General features: G+C 40.5%; 1 protein-coding gene across 3 annotated transcripts in view; it reads right to left on the bottom strand.

Annotated features, from left to right (window-relative positions):
* TMEM242 (transmembrane protein 242) overlaps positions 1-23,492 on the bottom strand; it is a 59,228-nt gene that overhangs the window by 18,392 nt on the left and 17,344 nt on the right. Inside the window, exons 3-4 of one of the 3 annotated variants that reach the window (XR_012883209.1) lie at positions 17,722-17,859; positions 6,865-7,014 (exon numbers count right to left, since the gene is read on the bottom strand). Coding sequence is in view for 1 of the 3 variants with exons in the window: in XM_075862672.1 (XP_075718787.1) it covers positions 17,722-17,859 (138 nt within the window). In the remaining 2 variants the exon portion in view is untranslated. Of the gene's footprint in view, positions 1-6,845; positions 7,015-17,721; positions 17,860-23,492 lie in introns of all 3 variants that reach the window. The other 2 variants (XR_012883210.1, XM_075862672.1) reach the window with 2 other exon arrangements.

Below are 23,492 nucleotides of genomic sequence, written 5' to 3'. Positions count from 1 at the left end.
AAAGGACAAGAGACCTATATATTATAGTCGCTTATAGATTATTAAATGGGTAAGGTTTTTTTTTGGGTTTTTTGAGAGTCCTGCTCATGCTATACACTGCACTCTACTTTTCTCAGAGTATGAGAGAGTAAGCTTGCTTGTCTGCCTGTTTGTAATCCTACAGTGAAGGAAATAAGTATTTGATCCCTTGCTGATTTTGTAAGTTTGCCCACTGTCAAAGACATGAACAGTCTAGAATTTTTAGGCTAGGTTAATTTTACCAGTGAGAGATAGATTATATTAAAAAAAACAAAAAAACAGAAAATCACATAGTCAAAATTATATATATTTATTTGCATTGTGCACAGAGAAATAAGTATTTGATCCCTTTGGCAAACAAGACTTAATACTTGGTGGCAAAACCCTTGTTGGCAAGCACAGCAGTCAGACGTTTTTTGTAGCGGATGATGAGGTTTGCACACATGCTAGATGGAATTTTGGCCCACTCCTCTTTGCAGATCATCTGTAAATCATTAAGATTTCGAGGCTGTCGCTTGGCAACTCGGATCTTCAGCTCCCTCCATAAGTTTTCGATGGGATTAAGGTCTGGAGACTGGCTAGGCCACTCCATGACCTTAATGTGCTTTTTTTTGAGCCACTCCTTTGTTGCCTTGGCTGTATGTTTCGGGTCATTGTCGTGCTGGAAGACCCAGCCACGAGCCATTTTTAATGTCCTGGTGGAGGGAAGGAGGTTGTCACTCAGGATTTGACGGTACATGGCTCGATCCATTCTCCCATTGATGCGGTGAAGTAGTCCTGTGCCCTTAGCAGAGAAACACCCCCAAAACATTATGTTTCCACCTCCATGCTTGACAGTGGGGACGGTGTTCTTTGGGTCATAGGCAGCATTTCTCTTCCTCCAAACACGGCGAGTTGAGTTAATGCCAAAGAGCTCAATTTTAGTCTCATCTGACCACAGCACCTTCTCCCAATCACTCTCAGAATCATCCAGATTTTCATTTACAAACTTCAGACGGGCCTGTACATGTGCCTTCTTGAGCAGGGGGACCTTGCGGGCACTGCAGGATTTTAATCCATTACGGCGTAATGTGTTACCAATGGTTTTCTTGGTGACTGTGGTCCCAGCTGCCTTGAGATCATTAACAAGTTCCTCCCGTGTAGTTTTCGGCTGAGCTCTCACCTTCCTCAGGATCAAGGATACCCCACGAGGTGAGATTTTGCATGGAGCCCCAGATCGATGTCGATTGACAGTCATTTTGTATGCCTTCCATTTTCTTACTATTGCACCAACAGTTGTCTCCTTCTCACCCAGCGTCTTACTTATGGTTTTGTAGCCCATTCCAGCCTTGCAGGTCTATGATCTTGTCCCTGACATCCTTAGAAAGCTCTTTGGTCTTGCCCATGTTGTAGAGGTTAGTCAGACTGATTAATTGAGTCTGTGGACAGGAGTCTTTTATACAGGTGACCATTTAAGACAGCTGTCTTTAATGCAGGCACCAAGTTGATTTGGAGCGTGTAACTGGTCTGGAGGAGGCTGAACTCTTAATGGTTGGTAGGGGATCAAATACTTATTTCTCTGTGCACAATGCAAATAAATATATATAATTTTGACTATATGATTTTCTTTTTTCTTTTTTTTTAAATATAATCTATCTTTCACTAGTAAAATTAACCTAGCCTAAAAATTCTAGACTGTTCATGACTTTGACAGTGGGCAAACTTACAAAATCAGCAAGGGATCAAATACTTATTTCCTTCACTGTATACAAGCTGGATAAACAGGATCTCTTTTGTGCATCCTCTTAGACCGCACAGTTTCAGAAGGAATATGTACTATCTATATAATGGGTGAACGAAGCACACTATGGAGAATACAAGACTTGCAGGTTCTGCTACAAGCATTAGACTCATGATAACATTAGTGACAAAGGAGAAAGAAAAGGCAAGGGGCTGGAGCATGAACAATACACCAGGAGTAGAGCTGTGGGGATAATCGAGTCATGGGTATAACACACAGAGCTCTCTAAACCGCTATTATTTGCACGGTCTTAAAAAAAAAAAAAAGGCAGACGATCTAGTATGCGTATGGGTGAAGTCTCACTTTCTTCATAGAGAAAAAAACAGCTTTGCCCAAAAACTTGCACAAATAATTGTAAAGCAATAACAGCAACGTTTCTGGTAATAAGGAGCCTTTCGTCAAGCAACGGTGTGTGATTAGCATTGGCTGCATGTGAAGGGATCCCTACAGATTGAAGCATTGGTGTTTTGGATTAACAACTATAAGTGCATTATTTGGGAAGTTAGGTTTTATATACCAAAAATACATACCTACTTGTGGGGTGCTGTCTAAGATTTGTCACAGGTATCTATTGGACAAAGCATTTATGAAGACATGCACCACCCCTGAGGAACATTTTCTGTTTGGTGGTAACTTATCATACTTTTTCTTTTGTATGTAGTCCAAAACCATTTGTTTTATTTTAATGTGGCTATATATACCTTGATTACTACTCACAGCTGCGTTGTTACCAGTGAAATAACGCAATTGTCCGGTAGGTGGTAGTAGCATGTTGTAACCAAGAATAGTGTTATTTTAATTTTCAGGACAGATAAGGTTTACAACCAAATTAACAAGCATACATATATATATATATATATATATATATATATATATATATATATATATATATATATATAAAAATACAATTGGTTCATTATATCTAATGTTTATATAGACTTCGTCAATGCATTACTACGGCCAAATGTTAAAGATTGGGAAATATACACACCAGGTCTCTGAGAACACCTATTCAAAGAGCAAGCTATTATTAACCCCTTCCCGACATTTGGCGTATGGATACATCATGGAAAGCTAGTGTATCCGCATTTTGCTGTATCCATACGACAAATGGAAGCTGAGTCGCTGCCACCATCCCCGGGTGTCGGCTGCATGTTATAGCTGACTCCCTGGGGTAATGGCGAGGACCGAAGCTTGCTCCCATCCCCGCCATTAACAACTCAACTGGCCCCTGAAAATGTGAGAAATTGCTGCTAAAGTTCAAAGCCTTGTAACGTCCTAGAAAAAAAAAAAGAATGTTCAAAAACTATGCCAATCTAAAGTAGATGTTAATTAGCAACAATTTTCTGTGGTATAACCGCCTGTCTTACAAGCAGATCCATTAAAATGTAGAAAAATGCTAATTTTTGCAATTTTTCTCAAAATTTTGGTTTTTTTCACAAATAAACACTGAATGTATCGAGCAAATTTTCCCATTAACATAAAGTCCAATGTGTCACGAGAAAACAAACTCAGAATCGCTTGGATAGGTAAAAAGAATTCCGAAGTTATTACCACAAAGTGAAACATGTCAGATTTGAAAAATGTAGCTCTGTCAGGAAGGTCTAAAGTGGCCAAAGTGGGACGGGGTGAAAGGAATGGTGTCATGAATTTTTTTTTTTTTTTAGTTAATGTGGTTTTATTTAAAGAGGCACCACATTATAAGTGCCCTATCTCTTACATAATGTGATCGGCGCTGTAATGCAGATAATAACAGTGGTATTTATTTTGAAAAACGATAATTTTTGAACAAGTTATGAGCAATTTTCGATTTATGCTAATGAGTTTCTTAATGACCAACTGGGCGTGTTTTTACTTTTGACCAAGTGGGCGTTGTACAGAGGAGTGTATGACGCTGACAAATCAGTGTCATACACTTCTCATTGTTCCAGCTCAGAATGATCCACAGCACAGTGTGATTGTGCAGTGAATGAAGCTGAGCTGGAACAACAAGAAGTGTATGACACTGATTGGTCACTGATTGGTCAGCGTCATACACTCCTCTGTACAACCCCCACTTGGTCAAAAGTAAAAACACGCCAAGTTGGTCATTAACCCCTTAACGTTCAGCGACGTAATATTCCGTCGCCCCAACCATGCCGTTCGCGCTCAGCGACAGAATATTACGTTGCGGGAGTAACGGCCATTTCGGCCGTCTTCCCGACACATGCAGGAGCTGTGACAGCTGCTGTCTCGTACAGCAGCTGCCGCAGCTCCTACAGCGGGGACTGATCGCTGTGTCCCCGCTGATTAACCCCTTAAAAGAACGCGGCTTATTAGGGGTTAAGCTACAATCACCGGCCTGCTACACGATAGCGGCCGGCGATAGTGACTATGGCAACCGGACACCTAACAACGGCGTCCGGCTATGCCATCGACGGAAGCCTAGTTGGTCCTGACCAAGTCAGGACCCACTGTGCTTGCTGTCAGTGAGTAGCTGACAGTTCTAATACACTGCACTACGCATGTAGTGCAGTGTATTAGAATAGCGATCAGGGCCTCCTGTCCTGAAGTCCCCTAATGGGACAAAGTAATAAAGTTAAAAAAAAATGTGTCAAAATAAGAAAATAAAAGTTTTAAAAGTAATAAGAGTAAAAATCCCCCTTTTTCCCTTATCAGTCCTTTATTATTAATAAAAATATATAAACAAACAAATAAACAATACATAATTGGTATCGCCGCGTCCGTAAAGGCCTGAACTACAAAATAATTTCGTTATTTATCCCGCGCGGTGAACGCCATAAAATAATAATAAACCGTACCACAATCACAATTGTTTGGTCACTTCACCTCCCAAAAAAATGGAATAAAAAGAGATCAAAAAGTCGCATGTACCTAAAAATTATCCTGATCGAAACTACAGTTCGTTACGCAAAAAATAAGTCCTCGCACGGATTTATTGATGGAAAAATAAAAAAGTTATGGCTCTTAGAATATGGTAACACAAAAAGTGAGTGATTTTTTACAAAAAGTATTTTATTGTGCTAACGCCATTAAGACATAAAAAAAACTAATATCTGGTATCGCCGTAATCGCATCGCCCCGCAGAATAAAGTGAATATGTAATTTATAGCGTACGGTGAACCCTGTAAAAAAAAAATAGAATAAAAAACAATAGTAGAATTGCTGTTTTTTAGTCACCACGCCACTTAAAAATAGAATAAAAACGGATCAAAAAGTCGCATGCACCCCATGAAAACTGCAATGAATTCCTCAAGGTGTCTAGTTTCCAAAATGGGGTAAGTTTTGGGACCACAAGACCTCTTCAAACCGGACATGGTGCCTAATAAAAAGGAGAGGCCTCAAAATCCACTAGGCGCTCCTTTGCTTCGGAGGCCAGTGTTTCAGTCCATTAATGCACTAGGGCCACATGTGGGATATTTCTCAAAACTGCAGAATCTGGGCAATAAGTATTGAGTTGCGTTTCTCTGGTAAAACCTTTTGTGTTATAAAAAAAATGGTATATAAAGGATTTTCTGACAAAAACAAATAAATGTAAATTTCACCTCTGCTTTGCTCTAAATTTCCGTGAAACACCTAAAGGGTTCATAAACTTTCTAAATGCTGTTGTGAATACTTTGAGGGGTCTAGTTTCTGAAATGGGGTGTTTGATAGGGGTTTCTAATATATAGGCCCCTCAAAGCAACTTCAGAACTGAACTGGAACCTAAAAAAGAATAAAAAATTAGGCAATACTTCGCTTCTTCCATTATACTGATAATGAGCCGTACCCACCGCGAGATGACCCCAGTTTTGACCATTTGTATAAACGGAGACCCCTATTAGACCGTTTCAGTGCCCGGTTTTCCAAAGCATACACCCCCCGAGAATTGTATTTCTATTGATGTGTCCTTGGTACATTTTAAAGGGAGGCTTCAATTCCGCCAGTACCTGCCGAGTAAGAGGGCAAGGTATGGCGTGACGATGTATAAGCTGTGCGAGAGTGCATCAGGGTATACCTAGAAATTTAGGATATATGAAGGGAGGGACACCCCCATAACGCCCCCCCTTACTGGGAGGTAATGCAAAAATTGCACCCACTGCTGGACCAGGGTTACCACCTCTACCTGGATCATTTTTATACCAGCTTCCCACTCTTCAACTGCCTCGCTTCCAGAAGTACTGCGGCATGCAGAACTGCTAGAAGAAATCTGAGAGGCCTCCCTGAGACTCTGCTTGGGCAAACACTCAGAACAGGTGAGAGCAGGGCACAATCCAGCAGCAACATATTGTGTGTCAACTACAAGGACAAGAGAGATGTCCTTGTATTGACAACAATACATGCCCACACAGGTACCCACGTAAAAGTACAGAGACCCCCAAACCAGACTGCATCCTGGACTACAATAGGTACATGGTAGGGGTGGACTTGTCAGATCAAGTCCTGAAGCCCTACAGCGCCATGCGGTGTGGTATAAGAAGCTGGCCGGGCACATCATACAGATGCGTACGTGCTACGTCTATGTACAGGCCAGAGAGGAACTTTCCTGTAATTTCAAGAGGTGGTTAAAAAGGAACTAATTTTTAGGGACCAGTACTTCTGGAAGCGAGGCCACACGCATCGCACCAGGGCAGCACTTTCCAGGAGAAGTTCCCCAAACTGGCAAGAAAGGAAAAAGTCAAAAGAGGTGCAAAGTCTGTTATAAGAGGGGGGTAAGGGAGGACACAATATTTCAATGTGACGCGTGTCCTGAAAAACTAAGGCTCTGTATGAAAGAGTATTTTAAAATTTATCATACATCCCTTGATTTTTAATCTACCCCAGTTTTACTTACCCTGATGCACTCCGCACAGCTTATCCCCCTCATCTTTCCCTTCTGAGCCCTGCTGTGTGCCCAGGCAGCTGATAACAGCCACATGTAGGGTATTGCCATACCCAGGTGAACCCACATTACAGTTTATGGGGTGTATGTCTCCGGTCAAAAAGCTCACTACACCTCTAGATGAATGCCTTAAGGGGTGTAGTTTTAAAACGGGGTCACTTCTCGGGGTTTCAACTGTACTGGTACCTCAGGGGCTTCTACATACATGACTTCGCATGAGGAAAATCCCAAGTAGGCCAAATGGTGGTCCTTTCGTTCTGAGCCCTCCCATGGGCCCAAACGGCAGTTTATCACCACAAATGGGGTATTGCCGTACTCAGGACAAATTGGGCAATAAAATGGGGTATTTTGTTCCCTGTGAAAATAAGAAATTTTGATTAAAAAAATGACATCTCATTGGAAAAAAATGACATTTTTTTCATTTCACAGCCCAAATCAAATAGGTGCTGTAAAAAAACTGTGCGGTCAAAATGGTAACAACAAACATAAATGAATTCCTTGAGGAGTGTAGTTTCCAAAATGGGGTCACTTCTGGAGGGTTTCCATTGCTTTGATACCTCTGGGGCTCTGCAAATGCGACATGGCACCCGAAAACCAATCCAGCAAAACCTGGCAAGGACCAAAATATCGAATTCAAAATATGTATAAACGGAAAGTAAAAGTCCAAAGGTTTGAACCTTTTTGGACTTTTACTTTCCACTTATACATATTTTGAATTCGATATTTTGGTCCTTGCCAGATCTGGCTACCACTGAGTTGCCTAGTCTGGTCTTATATGTGCTTCCTTGATAGTTAGCAAATTGTTGTACAGGTTGCTACCTGTATTGCATAAGCATAGGTATTACCTATTTACATATCTATTTTGCCATCTTCTACTATTTTATAATTCACTTTCTGTATCGATTGTTACTCTTGATTCAAACTACATCTTTAGACGGCTAGCGCTGCGGTTTCTCTGTCGTTACTCTCTCATTGCCGTTTTTGGTTGACTATTTGTTTTTACTGCCGACGGTCTCGGTCTGATCACTAAGACGGATTGCCCTTCTCTATTAAAGGTGATATGTGAATACTCCCCCACTGTATACTATTTACCATATATCACGCCCGAGAACAGGCTTAATATGCTGTTGTACACACACGCTGTCGCTTGACTGCGTTTGTTTTCACTTGTAATCGATACCCGTATGCGCCTAAATCCTATCCACCCTATGTGGTTGTCTTTTTCTATCACTGGAATTCTGGTCACAGCGCATGCGCGCGCATACTACATTTCATTGGTGGTTCGTGCTGAACTCACCATTGGCGGGATCATCTGCCTGTCTCAACAGTGGAGGTGTGTTCCTCGACTCAGCTTTTGGTTGGCTGAGGCCACGATGAGGGCACACGTGTAGACAATTCAGTTATGTATTTAGTCTTGAGAAATCCGTGGCGCGCTGTCATTGGCCCCGATACCCCTGAAGACGCTACATCGGTAGCGAAACATGTTGGGGGGGCTTTCCTTTTAATTTTAACACATGGTCCTGCTGACTTTTTACCCTATATCTGTGGAATTGGGTGCAGCGTTCTGCAGTCGCTGACACTCTGCATTTCCACCATCCACTTGTTACAGTTGCACCATGCTGATCTCAGTCAGCTACGGACATGAAATCTTTTTAACCTTTATGTAGTTTGTTCCTTGCTTTAATAGCCTAATAAAATTTGTATTTTAACTCAATTTACAGTTGGAAAACAGGGCTTTTGGTGCCGGTAGGCATTACTTGTGTATTGATGTTAATGCGCCCACCAACTGTTGGGGTTCTTTTCTCTATTGTTCTCTAGTTTCCGAAATGGGGTAACTTTTGGGGGATTTCTACTGTTTTGGCACCTCAACACCTCTTCAAACCTGGCATGCTGCCAAAAATATATTCTAATAAAAAAAGAGGCCTCAAAATGCACTAGGTGCTTCTTTGCTTCTGGGGCTTGTGTTTTATTCCACGAGCGCACTAGAGACACATGTAGGACATTTCTAAAAACTGCAGATTCTGGACAATACATATTTAGTAGTGTTTCTCTGGTAAAACCTTCTGTGTTACAGAAAAAATGTTGAATACAATTGAAATTCAGCAAGAAAAATTAAATTTGCAAATTTCACCTCCACTTTGCTTTAATTCCTGTGAAATGCCTAAAGGGTTAAATAAACTTTCTAAATGCGGTTTTGAATACTTTGAGGGGTCTAGTTTTCAAAATGGGGTGTTTTATGGGGGTTTTTAATACATAGGCCCCTCAAAGCCACTTTGGAACCGGACAGGTACCTTAAAAAAAAGGCCTTTGAAATTTTCTTAAAAATATGAGAAATTGCTGTTTATGTTCTAAGCCTTGTAACGTCCAAGAAAAATAAAAGAATGTTCAAAAAACGATGCCAATCTAAAGTAGACATATGGGAAATGTGAACTAGTAACTATTTTGGGGGGTATAACCATCTGTTTTACAAGCAGATGCATTTAAATTCTGAAAAATTCTATTTTTTATAAATTTTCTCTAAATTTTGCAATTTTTCACCAATAAACGCTGAATATATCGTCCAAATCTCACCACTACGATAAAGCCCAATGTCTCACGAGAAAATCTCAGAATCGCTTGGATAGGTTTAAGCATTCCGACGTTATTACCACATAAAGTGAAATATGTCAAATTTGAAAAATGGGCTCTGAGCATTAAGGCCCAAACTAGGCTCCGTCCTTAAGGGGTTAAGAAACTCATTAGCATAAATCTAAACTAGCTCATAACTTGCTCAAAAATGATCGTTTTTCAAAATAAAAACCACTGTTATCTACATTACAGCGCCGATCACTGGAGGAGATAGGGCACTTATAATGTGGTGACAGAGCCTCTTTAATAAAAAATATATTTACTGTATAATATTTTTGCACATAAAATGTTTTTGGTTTTTTTATTAACACTTTTTTTACTGTATCGGGGGCTGCCCATGTTTTATTTCATCTGTGTATGTGTCTCTTCACAACACATACACAGAAGAAAAATGGCAGCTACAGCGCATAGGACACACTAACCGGAGCCGTTCGTATAGCCTGTGTTTCTGCAGTAGAGCTCTGTACCGAGTTCAGAGCGACCCAGAATAGGAGCTGGTTTCCAGGGGGAAAGCCGGCACCATTTGGGTGAAGACCGGCCGCTCTGCAAGTAAGGTGTGCATGCGCGAGTTTAGGGGGTGGTTGTTTTGCATGTTTGTGGAAGGTTGGTGTGTGGCACGGTTGCATGTTTGTGTGTGGGGGGCGCTCGACGGAGCAGCGGTTCTCGCCGCTGTTTCTTCAAAACAGCTGATTGGCGGCTATGAAGGATGTGCGCCACTGATCCTTCATAGCCACTTATCTGCTGTTTTGAAGGATCAGCGGTGAGAGTAGTTTCTTGGACCTACTGAGAATCGCCCTCTAACGGCGGTTCACAGTATTAGAGCCTTCTCCTACTCACTTGAATGGGAGACGGCTGTAATACTGTGAACCGCCACTATAGGGCGATTTACAGTATGAGCAAGGAATAAAAGCGTAGTGGCGTATAAGCGCCGCTGATCCTTCAAAACAGCTGATCGGCGGCTTTGAAGGATCAGCAGCGCTCATACGCCGCTGCTCCATTCCTTGCACCTACTGTGAACTACCGTGTAACTACATCTCGATTCACAATAGGAGCAAGGAATGAAGAAGCAGCAAGTGTATTACTAACTTAATTTTTTTTGTTTTGCAGGTACCACTGGACCATTTGGACTAGGTCATAGATTCGTTGGACTACTTCAACGATCTACTTTTTTTCTTAAATAAAATGGTGAAAGAGGGTGGAGTGGTGTTTTTATTTCAATAAAAAAATATTTTCTTATGTCTGTGTTTTTTAATACTTTATTAGCTGCTTAGTAATGGCAGCTGTCTATTTGAAGATGTCCATTACTAAGGCAGAGCTTAGTGTTAGCCAGTAGAAAAGCTAGCACTAAACCTCCCGTTATTACCCCAATACCCACCGCCACCAGGGGTATCGGGAAGACCCGGGTACGATCCAGTAACCGACCATCTGTAGAGATGGTTCGACACTGGGGCAGCCGTAATCTGGTATTATAAGGCTGGAAGGGGCCAAAAACAGTGGCCCTTCCCACCCTGGTAATGCTAGGCTGCAGATGCTTTATTGTATCTGGCTGGTTATGAAAATGCAACCCCACGTCATCTTTTTAAAAAAAAAAAAAAAATGAATATATAATTGACCAAAACGACGTGGATCCCCCTCCCCCTCATTTTCATAACCAGGCAGATACAATAAAACAGCAGCACCCTAGCATTACCAGGATGGGAAGGGCCACCATTTTTGGCACTTCCCAGCCTAATGATACCAGACTGCGGCCGTCCCAGTGCACGACCATCACTACAGATGGTTGGGTACTGGATCGTACCTGACTCTTTCCGAAACCCCTGGTGGTGGTGGGTACCAGGGTAATAATGGGGGGTTAGTGCTAGCCTTTTTACTGGATAACACTAAGCCCCACCTTAGTAATGGACCGTCAAACAGACAACTGCCATTACGAAGGTGGTAATAAAGTTTTAAAAAACAGAGATATAACTCCCTGTTCACACAGAGCTTGCTGCCGCTGATTTTCATGCAGGAATCAGTGCCCTAAAACTCCTGAAATCTACATGCATTGATTTCAATTGGAGGCAGGGGCGTTTTATTTCCAGGTGGCTTTTGACCGCTCGCGGGGAAACAAAATCGGCTTCAAAATTCCCAAACAAATTTTTAAGCCTGCAAAAAACAAAAACAAAAAAAACTGTGTGAACAGGGCCTAAGGGTATATTCACACAGTGCAGTTTTGCCGTGTTTTTCCCGCACGGTCGAAAACCACATCGAATAGTGCATGCGTTTTTACCATAATTTTTTCAATGCCGCACTGTGTGAATACACCCTAAGAAAATATTTTTTTTATTCAAATGGGTAATTTTTTTTTATTAACGTAGATCGAAGTAGTCTAGGTAACCTGCAAAACCAAAAAATAAACTTAGTAATCTAAAAAATAAAAATCTTCTCACCTACAGCAGACTTCTGTCTTCTCCCCTGCACCGCAATATAAACTAGAGGTCAATGAAAAATAATTTCCTTAGGGCATGCTCACATACTGCTCAAAAAAAAAAAAAAAACTGCTGTGTGGACATGTGAAATATACTAGCGTTTCTTGTGAAGCACCTATTACAATACAGGTGTTTTTTGCATGGTTTTTGGCACGTAATTAGGACTCCCATTGACTATGGGAACATTGACCCAACGCTTATTTTTCTCCACAACCTGTTTTTGTTAAAACGCTTGCGGGAAAAAAATCTTGTATGTACTAACTGCTCGCTTTCCTATTGATGTGAATGGAAAGTGTTTTTTGATGGGTGTTTCAAGGGGCTTTTTACACGTTTTGTGTGCGCTTTTTGCATGTTTTTGGAGCGTAAGTATTAGTCCCATTAACTATGGGAACATTTAGCGCGCTTGACCAGACGCTTCTTTTTTTCCCACAACGCGTTAGTACATACAACACGATTTTTAACGGCGCGCTTTCCCATTGATGTAAATGGGAAGCTTAATCAAGTGTTTGACATGTTTTTCGGTGCGTACAATGCGCCAAAAAACGCATCAAATACACGCCGTGTGAACCTGTAAACTGAAAAGTCAGTATAATGGTCATTTATAGCCCAGGGTAAACGCCTTAAAAAATAAATAAAAATCATTGTCAGAATTTATGTTTTTTGGTCACCTGGCTTGCCGAAAAATGGAATAAAAAGCGATCAACAAAATCGCAGGTACCCCAAAATGGTACCAATGAAAATTACAGATTGTCCCGCAACAAATAAGCCCTCAAGCAGCTCCGGTGGTGAAAAAATAAAAAAAGTTCCGGCTCCCAGATTATGGCGATGCAAAATGTGCAGCGTTCCAAAAGCGGATAAGATCGGGTGCCATTTAGAAGTGCGACACTGGCCACATATCTGCAGATTATTATTTATTTACCCCATTATTATACCCTCTTATTATGCCCCTGATGTACTCTGCCCAGCCTACATATGCCCCCACATTATAAACTGAAACACCAGCAAAACGCCAGAGCTACTACCAAGCAAAATCTGCGCTCCAAAAGCAAAATGGCGTCCCTCCCTTCTGAGCCCTACAGCGTGCCCAAACAGCCGTTTACGTCCACCGATATGGCATCGCCATACCCGGGAGAACCCGTTTAATATTTTATGAGGTATTTGTGGCACAAACTGGGCACAACATATAGTGCACTAAAATGGCATATCAGTGGAAAATTTTAATTTTCACTCTGCACCATCCGCTGCGCATTAAACCCTTTGCGCACTATGACTTAATAGCATGTCGTGGTGTGGGGGGTGATATATGTAGCGTCTCATGGCTGAGCCCGCGCCATACGCTGCGGGTGTCAGCTGTGTATTACAGCTGATACCCGGGACTAGCGGACAGAAACAGCGAACATGCTGTTACAGGAGCCTGTAAAAAGGTAAATAGTTATTATTAGTGGAAAAAATTAAATAAATATTTAAAGTCCAAAAATAAACCCTTTTCACATTTTTTCTCTAAAGTAATGTAAAAAAATACACAAAATTGGTATTGCTGCGTCCGTAAAAGTCCAAGCTATTGCAATATGCCATTATTGAACTCGCACGGTGAACGCAGTGAAAAATAAAGAATTTTAAACGGCAAAATCGCTGTTTTTGGTCACCTTGGCTCTACCAAAAAATTTAATAAAAAGTGCTAAAAAAGTCCTATGTACCAAAAAATGGTACCAATAAGAACTACAGCTCGTCCCGCAAAAAATAAGCCCTCACACCACTCTATTGACGGAAAAATAAAAAAGTTGTGGCTGTCGGAAAGCGGGGAGGAAAAACGAAAAAGAAAAAGCAAAACATAGATCAGTTCGGAAAGGGTTAATTACTTTCTAAACATTTATGACCACATGTGAGGTATAGCCGTACTCGGGAGAAATTGCATTACAAATGTTGGGCAGCTTTTTCTCCTTTATCCTTTGTGAAATTGAAAAAATTCAATATTTTAGTGGAAATAATGTTGATATTAATTTTCACTGCCTAATTCTAATAAATTCTGCAAAAGACGTGTGGGGCCTAAATGCTCACTATACCCCTAGATAGATTCCTTAAGTGGTGTAGTTTCCCAAATGGGGTTACTTTTGGGGGGCTTCCACTGTTTCGGTCCCTCGGGGGCTTTGCAAATTCGACATGACACCCAAAAACTATTCCAGCTAAATTTGAGCACCAAAAGCCAAATAGCGCTCCTTCCCTTCTAAGCCCCGATGTGGGTCCAAACAGCAGTTTATTACCACATATGGGGTATTTACGTAGTCAGGAGAAATTGTTTTACAAATGTTAGGGTGCTTTTTCTCCTTTATTCCTTGTAAAAATTAAAAATGTCTAAGTTCTTACAGAAAAAAAGTCGATTTTTACCTTAACAGACCAATGAATTCAGCAAAACAACTGTGGGGTCAAAATGCTAACTTTACCCCTAGAAAAATTCCTTGAGGGGTGTAGTTTCCAAAATGGGGTCACTATTGTGGGGTATCCACGGTTTTCATCCCTCCAGTGTATTGCAAACGCAACATGGCACTGAAAACTATTCCAGCAAAATCAGAAATCCAAATGGTGCTCCTTCTCTTTTGAGCCCTGCTGTGGGTCCAAACAGCAATTTATTACCACACATGGGGTATTACTATAATCGTAAGAAATTGCTTTACATATGTTGGGGTGTTTTTCTACTTTTATTCCTTGTAAAAATTACAAATTTCTACGTTTTTTCACAAAAAAAAGTAGATTTTTATCTTCACATACTAATTCAAATAAATGTAGCAAAAAAACGGTGGGTTCAAAATGCTAACTATACCCATAGATAAATTCCTTGAGGGGTATAGTTTCCAAAATGGGGTCACTTTTGGGGGGTCTTTACTGTTTTGTTACCACAAGAGCTATTCAAACCTGACATGGTGCCTAAAATATATTCTAAAAAAAGGAGGCCCCAAAATCCACTAGGTGCTCCTTTGCTTCAGAGGCCGGTGTTTCAGTCCATTACCGCACTAGGACCCCATGTGGGATATTTCTAAAAACTTCAGAATCTGGGCAATAAATATTGAGTTGCATTTCTTGGGTAAAACCTTCTCTGGTACAGAAAAAATGTATTACAAATGAATTTTCGAAAAAAAATAAAATAAATTTTATTTGTCAATTTCACCTCAGATGTCTTACAAGCAAATAAATGTTATAAAAATGCAAATTTTTGCTAATTTTCTCTAAATCTTGGTGTTTTTTTACAAATAAATATTGAATTTATCGACCAAATTTTTTCCCTAACATAAAGTACAATATGTCACGAGAAAACAATCTCAGAATCACTTGGATAGGTAAAAGCATTGCAGAGTTATTACCACATAAAGTGACACGTCAGATTTGAAAAATCGGCTTCGTCCTGAAAGCCAAAACAGGCTCAGTCCTGAAGGGGTTAAGGCTCAGAGCCCATATTTCAAATCTGATATGGGTCAATTTATGTGGTAATAACCCTAGAATGCTTTTACCTAGCCAAGTGATTCTAAGATTGTTTTCTCGTGACACATTGGACTTTATGATAGTGGTAAAATTTGGTCGATATATTCAGTGTTTATTTGTGAAAAATATGAATTTTTTTCTGAATTTAAATGTAACTGCTTGTAATACAGATAGTAATAACACACAAAATCATTATTAATTACCATTTACCATATGCCTACTATATGCTGGCATCATGTTTTGAACATTCTTTTATTTTTCTAGGACATTACAAGGCTTAGAACATAAGCAGCAATTTCTCATATTTTTAAGAAAATTTCAAACGCCTTTTTTTTTTTTAGGTACCAGTTCAGATCTGAAGTGGCTTTCCGGGGCCTATATTTTAGAAACTCCCTTAAAACACCCCATTTTAAAAACTGTACCCCGCAAAGTATTTAAAACTGCATTTAGAAAGTTTCTTAACCCTTTGGGCGTTTCACTATAAATATGGTATCACGCAATCGTAACAACCCGCTGAATAAAGTTGTTATTTATACCACACAGTAAACGGCGTAAATTTAAGACTCAAAAATGAATGCCAACGTTTTTTTACCATTACCCCACCAAAAAAAGTTAATAAAAATTAAATAAATTATATTTACCCCAAAATGGTGATATTAAAAAATACAACTTGTCCTGCAAAAACAAGTCGCAATACAGCTATGTCGACTGAAAAATAAAAAAAAGTTATAGCTCTTTGAATGCCACGATGGAAATACTTAAAAAATTGCTTTTTCATTTAAAATACCTTTGGTATTAAGGTGTTAACAATCATTTTTTTTCCTTGTAAAAGTAGTATAACATTAAAAAAAAAAAAGAGAAATTTGGTATCGCTTGAATTGTACTGACGTGCAGAGTAACGTTAAGAAGCCGCACTGTAAACGCTGTAAAAATAAACCCCCCCGCCCCTTAAAAATGGAAGAATCAGTTTTTTTTTTACAATTCCACTACATTACATGGTACAATAAATGGTGCCATGAAAATATACAGCTCGCCCCACAAAAAACAAGCCCTCATACATCTATCTTGATGGAAAAATAAAAAAAAGATATGGCTTTTGGAAGGTGGGGAGGAAAAAACTAAAGTGAAAATCCGAAAAATAGAAGGTGAAGTGATTAACATTGATTCCCTTGTTACAATTGTGCCTGTGAAGGGGTGGAATATATTAGACAGCAAGCGAACAGTCCGTTTTTGAAGTTTGTCTCTTTGGCAAGTGTAAGGATCTGAGCAACTTTGACATGGGCCAAATTATGATTGCTAGATGGCTGGGTCTGAGCATCTCCAAAACGGCAGGTCTTGTGGGGTGTTCACAGTAGGCTCATAAATGCGCGTGGGGAGTAAAGGCTAGCCCGTCTGGTCTAATCCCATAGAAGATGTACTGTAGCACAAATTGCTGAAAAACTCACAGTGCATCAAAGCGTGGGGCTGCATAGCCGCAGACCGGTCATGTGCCCATGGTGACACCTCCGACTGCCGAAAGCACTTACAATGGGCCCGTGAGCATCAGAACTGGACCATGGAGTGATCGAAAAAGGTAACCTGATCTAATAAATTACATTTCCTTTTACATCATGTATGCCCATTGAAGGACCCCAGGGCTGTCTAACCATATTTCCTGTTGTTAGGGCATACTTAGGTATGTCCTAACAACTGCCTGTGTACTATAGATATATGCCAGTACATTAGTTAAAAAAAAAGAAACAACGCACATCACATGGACCCATTGTTTTCAATGGGGCCATTCACACATGCGCGATCTTTCACACAGCGTGACTGCGTTGCGTGAAACTCACTGCATGTCCTATATTGGTGCATTATCTCGCACTTACGCACCCTTTGAAGTCAATGGTGCGGTGCGTGATTAACGCATCAATTCAATTGAAAATAATAATAAAAAGATGTGCTTTGCGAGTGCGTGAATAATGCATGCCACTCGCAAAGCACACTGATGCATAACGCAACACACACGGAACAGATTCACGCGCGTGAATCTGATACGCTCGTGTGAATGAGGACTTAGAGTAAAAAAAAAAAAAAAAGGAGTATTGCTGGCCCAGATATTTCCCTTCATAGCCCACTATTAAGAATAAATACTAAGTTATCCCTCACTCTATAACTGGAGCCATGGCCACTTTCCCTTCTTTATATTGTTGCAGTGCTTTTAGGGTATCCGTTTGACGCACACCTTGTTTCGCATCCTCTGCCATTGGAAAAAAGGAATATTACACTGTATAATTTCTTTAAGGGGGCTAAAATGTACAGGAATCTAAAGTATTGACTTATTAAAAATTATAATGGGGAACATTTTAATTTTTTTTTTAAACCAAATATTTCCTTTAAAGTGGCTCTAAGACATGCAAAAAAAAATTACTTTTCCATTAAACACCAACATTTACATATTTCATTTGAATAAAAATGAAAAGAAGCTCCTAGCGCACAAGTTAAATACTCACACTGTGTACTCCTAGTGCTTTCCATACTGCAAAACTGATTAATCCAACTCCACACCAGGCATATAAAGAGCCCCATCCTAGAGCTCTTAGTGCAAGCGATGAACCACTTTCTGGCAAGGCAGCTGTTGCCGTGGCTCCCTAAAGAAAGAAAAAAACTTTATCAGCTGAATATATAATAAGATGTATATGAACTTCTTAAAAGCAGAATTAACTCATTTCAATCCTAAGAAATTGTGTTTTACATTTTGTAGTATAATCTGGTATTTATTTTTTTGGGCAAATAGTGCATTCTGGTATAATTAAAATTAATAATGAATATTGGAGAAAGGATAGGTAAAATCAATACAGCCATAATGTCATTTTGGTGGAGGAATACATTTTTTGTATATTAAAGGGGTTTTTCAGGCTGCATAAATAAGGCCTATTAAAAAAAACATTTTGGAGATCGAAAACAAATTAGCAAAAGGCAAGGAATTCGATAAAAAAAAAACAAAAGAAACTCACCAGGTATATCCCCGATGCTCCAGCTTCGCTGCTCCCGTGGTAATGCTGGTACTTGTTAGCTTTCCTGCAGTGATGACATCCTGACCAAGTGCAGGTATTTGGCACGGCATCAGTGAAGGACATGTAACAAAAAACAGAGGTGCTGCGGGAGCAGCAGCGCTGGGGCGTCGGGAGATGTATCAGGTGAGTAATGTTTCTTTTATGTCATTACATTCTCTGCCTTTAGTCAATGTGTTTTGGATCTCAGAATACCCCTTTAAGCTAAAAACGTGCATAAAAAAATTCCCTTCATGTCGCTTCTTTTTACCGCAACGCAGTTTTTTTACTCACGGTAAAAAAACTCATCCAACTCCCATTGAAATCAATGGGAGGCATTTTCGGGCGTTTTTTGAAGAGTTTTGCGGAGCGGTTTCCGCGCCAAAAAACTCCTTGTGAACAGGGCCTTAGAGTTACCTCTCCTGGCGGCCATATTTGAGATATAATTAGGTATCCGCAAGATATAAACCTGACCTCTCATCTTGGTGATCATGGTCAAGAGCGCCCCCTTCTTGCCCTGCACTTTATATGAAACATGAACTGCTACAGTAGGACAAGAAAGGCGATTATCAGATTCAGCAGTAGAAGGGGGTGAGGAGCAAGTCCAGGTGATTGCAGTTTAAAGAGGCTCTGTCACCAGATTATCAAATCCCTATCTCCTATTGCATGTGATCGGCGCTGCAATGTAGATAACAGTAACGATTTTTGTTTTTTTTGAAAAACTATCATTTTTGGCCAAGTTATGAGCTATTTTATATTTATGCAAATGAGCCTTTCTAATGGACAACTGGGCGTGTTTTCTCTTATTTCCAACTGGGCGTGTATTGTGTTTTAACTGGTTGCCGACACAGGACGAGTATGCTCGTCCTGAGCGGCGAGCACTTTGCGCATTAGGACGAGCATACTCGTCCTGTGTGACAGCCGTCTGTGCGCGTCTCTGCGCGCGATCGAGAGCGGGGCAACGGCTGTAATACATAGCCACGGCCCCGCTCTGACAGCGGAGAGAAGAGAAACATCTTCTCTCCGCCGTTAACCCTTTGAACGCCGCGATGAAAGCAGAAAATAACTGATGCGATCAAAGCCCACAACTCATATGGCCAGACAGCCCAGGGTCCATTGAAGGACCCCAGGGCTGTCTGAACATATTTCCTGTTGTTAGGGCATACTGAGGTATGCCCTAACAACTGCCTGTGTACAATCAGTAACAGGCTAATGTACTGGCATATAGATCTATGCCAGTACATTACAGTTACAAAATAAAAATCAAAATGATAAATCCCTTTATGGGATTAAAAAAAAAGTTAAATTAATGTAAAAAAATAATTTATGATAAATAAATAAAAAGTAAAAAAATACAAACACATTTTTTATAATAAATAAACTTTTGAAAATATAAGTCCCAAAACATGAAATAATAGACACATTTGGTATCGCCCCGACCGTAACAACCTGTACAACAAATGTATAACATTATTTATCATGATCGGTGTATGGTGTAAAAAAAAAATAAATATTAAACCTGCTGCGCAACTGCTTTTTTTCTGCATTTTCGCCAAAATAAAAATGTATAGAAATTAAACGATAATGTATTTGTACCAAAAAATGGTACCTACATAAAGTACAACTCGTGCCGCAAAAAACAAAGTCTCAAACAACTACGTCGTACAAAAAATAAGAGTTATGAGCGTCGGGACGCAAAGAGGGAAATCTAAAAAAATTGCTCTGTTTTCAAGGCCAAAATTGGCCGTGTCCTTAACCCCTTCCCGCTCCTTGACGTACTATTACGTCATGGCAGCTGTATCGTTCGCGCTCCATGCCGTAATAGTACGTCTCGGGAGTAACGGCTATTTCGGCCGTCCTCCCGACACATACAGGAGCTGTGACGCTGCTGTCTTGTTCAGCAGCTGTCACAGCTCCTACAGCGGGGACCGATCGCTGTGTCCCCGCTGATTAACCCCTTAAAAGCCGCGTTCTATAGAGATCGCGGCTTTTTAGGGGTTAAGCTGCCATCGCCGGCCTGCTACGCGATAGCGGCCGGCGATGGTGACTATGGCAACCGGACACCAAACAATGGCGTCCGGCTATGCCATAGACGGAAGCCTAGTGGGTCCTGACAACGTCAGGACCCACTATGCTTGCTGTCAGTGAGTAGCTGACAGTTCTAATACACTGCACTACGCATGTAGTGCAGTGTATTAGAATAGCGATCAGAGCCTCCTGCCCTCATGTCCCCTAGTGGGACAAAGTAATAAAGTAAAAAAAAAAGTTAAAAAAAGAGGTGTAAAAATAAGAAAATAAAAGATTTAAAAGTAATAAAAGTAAAAATCCCCCTTTTTCCCTTATCAGTCCTTTATTATTAATAAAAATATATAAACAAACAAATAAACTATACATAATTGGTATCGCCGCGTCCGTAACGGCCTGAACTACAAAACTATTTAGTTATTTATCCCGCACAGTGAACGCCGTAAAATAAAATAATAATAAACCGTACCACAATCACAATTCTTTGGTCACTTCACCTCCCAAAAAATGGAATAAAAAGAGATCAAAAAGTCGCATGTACCTAAAAATGGTACTGATCGAAACTACAGTTCGTTACGCAAAAAATAAGTCCTCGCACGGCTTTATTGATTGAAAAATAAAAACGTTATGGCTCTTAGAATAAGGTAACACAAAAAGTGAATGATTGTTTACAAAACGTATTTTATTGTGCAAACGCCATAAGACATAAAAAAAAACTATAAACATCTGGTATCGCCGTAATCGTATCGCCCCGCAGAATAAAGTGAATGTCATTTATAGCGCACGGTGAACGCTGTAAAAAAAAACGAAAAAAAAAACAATAGTAGAATTGCTGTTTATTAGTCACCACGCCACCTAAAAATAGAATAAAAACTGATCAAAAAGCCGCATGCACCCCAAGAAAACTACAATGGAATCCTCAAGGGGTCTAGTTTCCAAATTGGGGGTCACTTTTGGGGGGTTCCCAATGTTTTGGCACCACAAGACTTCTTCAAACTGGACATGGTGCCTAATAAAAAAGAGGCTTCAAAATCCACTAGGTGCTCCTTTGCTTCGGAGGCCGGCGCTTCAGTCCATTACCACACTAGGGCCACATGTGGGATATTTCTCTAAACTGCAGAATCTGGGCAATACGTATTAATTTGCGTTTCTCTGATAAATCCTTTTGTGTTATAAAAAAAATGGTATAAAGAGGATTTTCTGACAAAAAAAAAATGTAAATTTCACCTCTACTTTACTATAAACTTTCTAAATGCTGTTGTGAATACTTTGAGGGGTCTAGTTTCTAAAATGGGGTATTTGATAGGGGTTTCTAATATATGGGCCCCTCAAAGCAACTTCAGAACTGAACTGGAACCTAAAAAAATAAATAAATGAGGCAATACTTGGCTTCTTACATTATACTGATAATGAGCCGTGCCCACCCCGAGATGACCCCAGTTTTGACCGTTTGTATAAACGGAGACCCCTATTAGACCGTTCCAGTGCCCGGTTTTCCCAAGCATACACCCCCGAGAAGTGTATTTCTATTGATGAGTCCCTGGTACATTTTAAAGGGAGGGTTCAATTCCGCGAGTACCTGCCGGGTAAGAGGGCAAGGTATGGCGTGAAGATGTATAAGCTGTAAGAGTGCATCAGGGTATACCTACAGGTTTAGGATATATGAAGGAAAGGCCACCCCCAAACCAGACTGCATCCTGGACTACAATAGGTACATGGGAGGGATGGACTTGTAAGATCAAGCCCTGAAGCCCTACAGCGCCATGCGGTGTGGTATAAGAAGCTGGCCGGGCACATCATACAGATGGCATTGTACAATGCGTACGTGCTACGTCGATGTGCAGGCCAGACGGGAACTTTCCTGGAATTTCAAGAGGTGATTATCAAGAACCTAATCTTTAGGGACCAAGAAGGGGGGGCACCCAGTACTTCTGGAAGCGAGCCACACGCATCGTACCAGGGCAACACTTTCCAGGAGAAGTTCCCCAAACTGGCAAGAAGGGAAAAAGTCAAAAGAGGTGCAAAGTCTGCTATAAGAGGGCGATAATGGATGACACAATATATCAATGTGACACGTGTCCCGAATAACCAGAGCTCTGTATGAAAGTGTTTTAAAATTTATCATACATCCCTTGGTTTATAATTTACCCCAATTTTACTTACCCTGATGCACTCCGCACAGCTTATCCCCCCTCGTCTTTCCCCTCTGAGCCCTGCTGTGTGCCCAGGCAGCTGATAACAGCCACATGTAGGGTATTGCCATACCCGGGAGAACCCACATTACAGTTTATGGGGTGTAGGTCTCCGGTCAAAATGCTCACTACACCTCTAGATGAATGTCTTAAGGGTGTAGTTTTTAAAACGGGGTCACTTCTTGCGGGTTTCAACTGTACTGGTACCTCAGGGGCTTCTGCATACATGACTTCGCACTAGAAAATCCCCAGTAGGCCAAATGGTGGTCCTTTCCTTCTGAGCCCTCCCATGGGCCCAAACGGCAGTTTATCACAACAAATGGGGTATTGCGGCACTCAGAACAAATTGCGCAACAGAATGGGGTATTTTGTTTCTTGTGAAAATAAGAAATTTTCAGCCAAAACTCGATATTATTTGAAAAAAAAAAATGTTGTTTTCATTCCCAGCCCAATTCAAATAAGTTCTGTGAAAAAACTATGGGGTCAAAATGGTCACAACACCCATAAATGAATTCCTTGAGGGGTGTAGTTTCCAAAATGGGGTCATTTGTGGTGGGTTTCTATTGCTTTGATACCTCTGGGGCTCTGCAAATGCGACATGGCACCCGAAAACCAATACAGCAAAATCTGTACTCCAAAGAACACACAGCGCTCCTTCCCTTCTGAGGCCTCCCATGGGCCCAAACGGCAGTTTATCACCACAAATGGGGTATTGCCGCACTCAGGACAAATTGGGCAACAAAATGGAGTATTTTATTTCTTGTGAAAATAAGATTTTTTTGAGCTAAAATGACATATTATAGGAAAAAATATATATTTTTTTTAATTCCCAGCCCAATTCAAATAAGTTCTGTGAAGAAACTATGGAGTCTAAATGGTCACATTACCCATAAATGAATTCCTTGAGGGGTGTAGTTTCCAAAATGGGGTCACTTCTGGTGGGTTTCCATTGCTTTGATACCTCTGGGGCTCTGCAAATGCGACATGGCACCCGAAAACCAAACCAGCAAAATC

Source organism: Rhinoderma darwinii, chromosome 4 (assembly GCF_050947455.1).
Source record: "Rhinoderma darwinii isolate aRhiDar2 chromosome 4, aRhiDar2.hap1, whole genome shotgun sequence".
NCBI lineage: Eukaryota > Metazoa > Chordata > Amphibia > Anura > Rhinodermatidae > Rhinoderma > Rhinoderma darwinii.
This window is presented reverse-complemented; position numbering and strand designations above follow the sequence as displayed.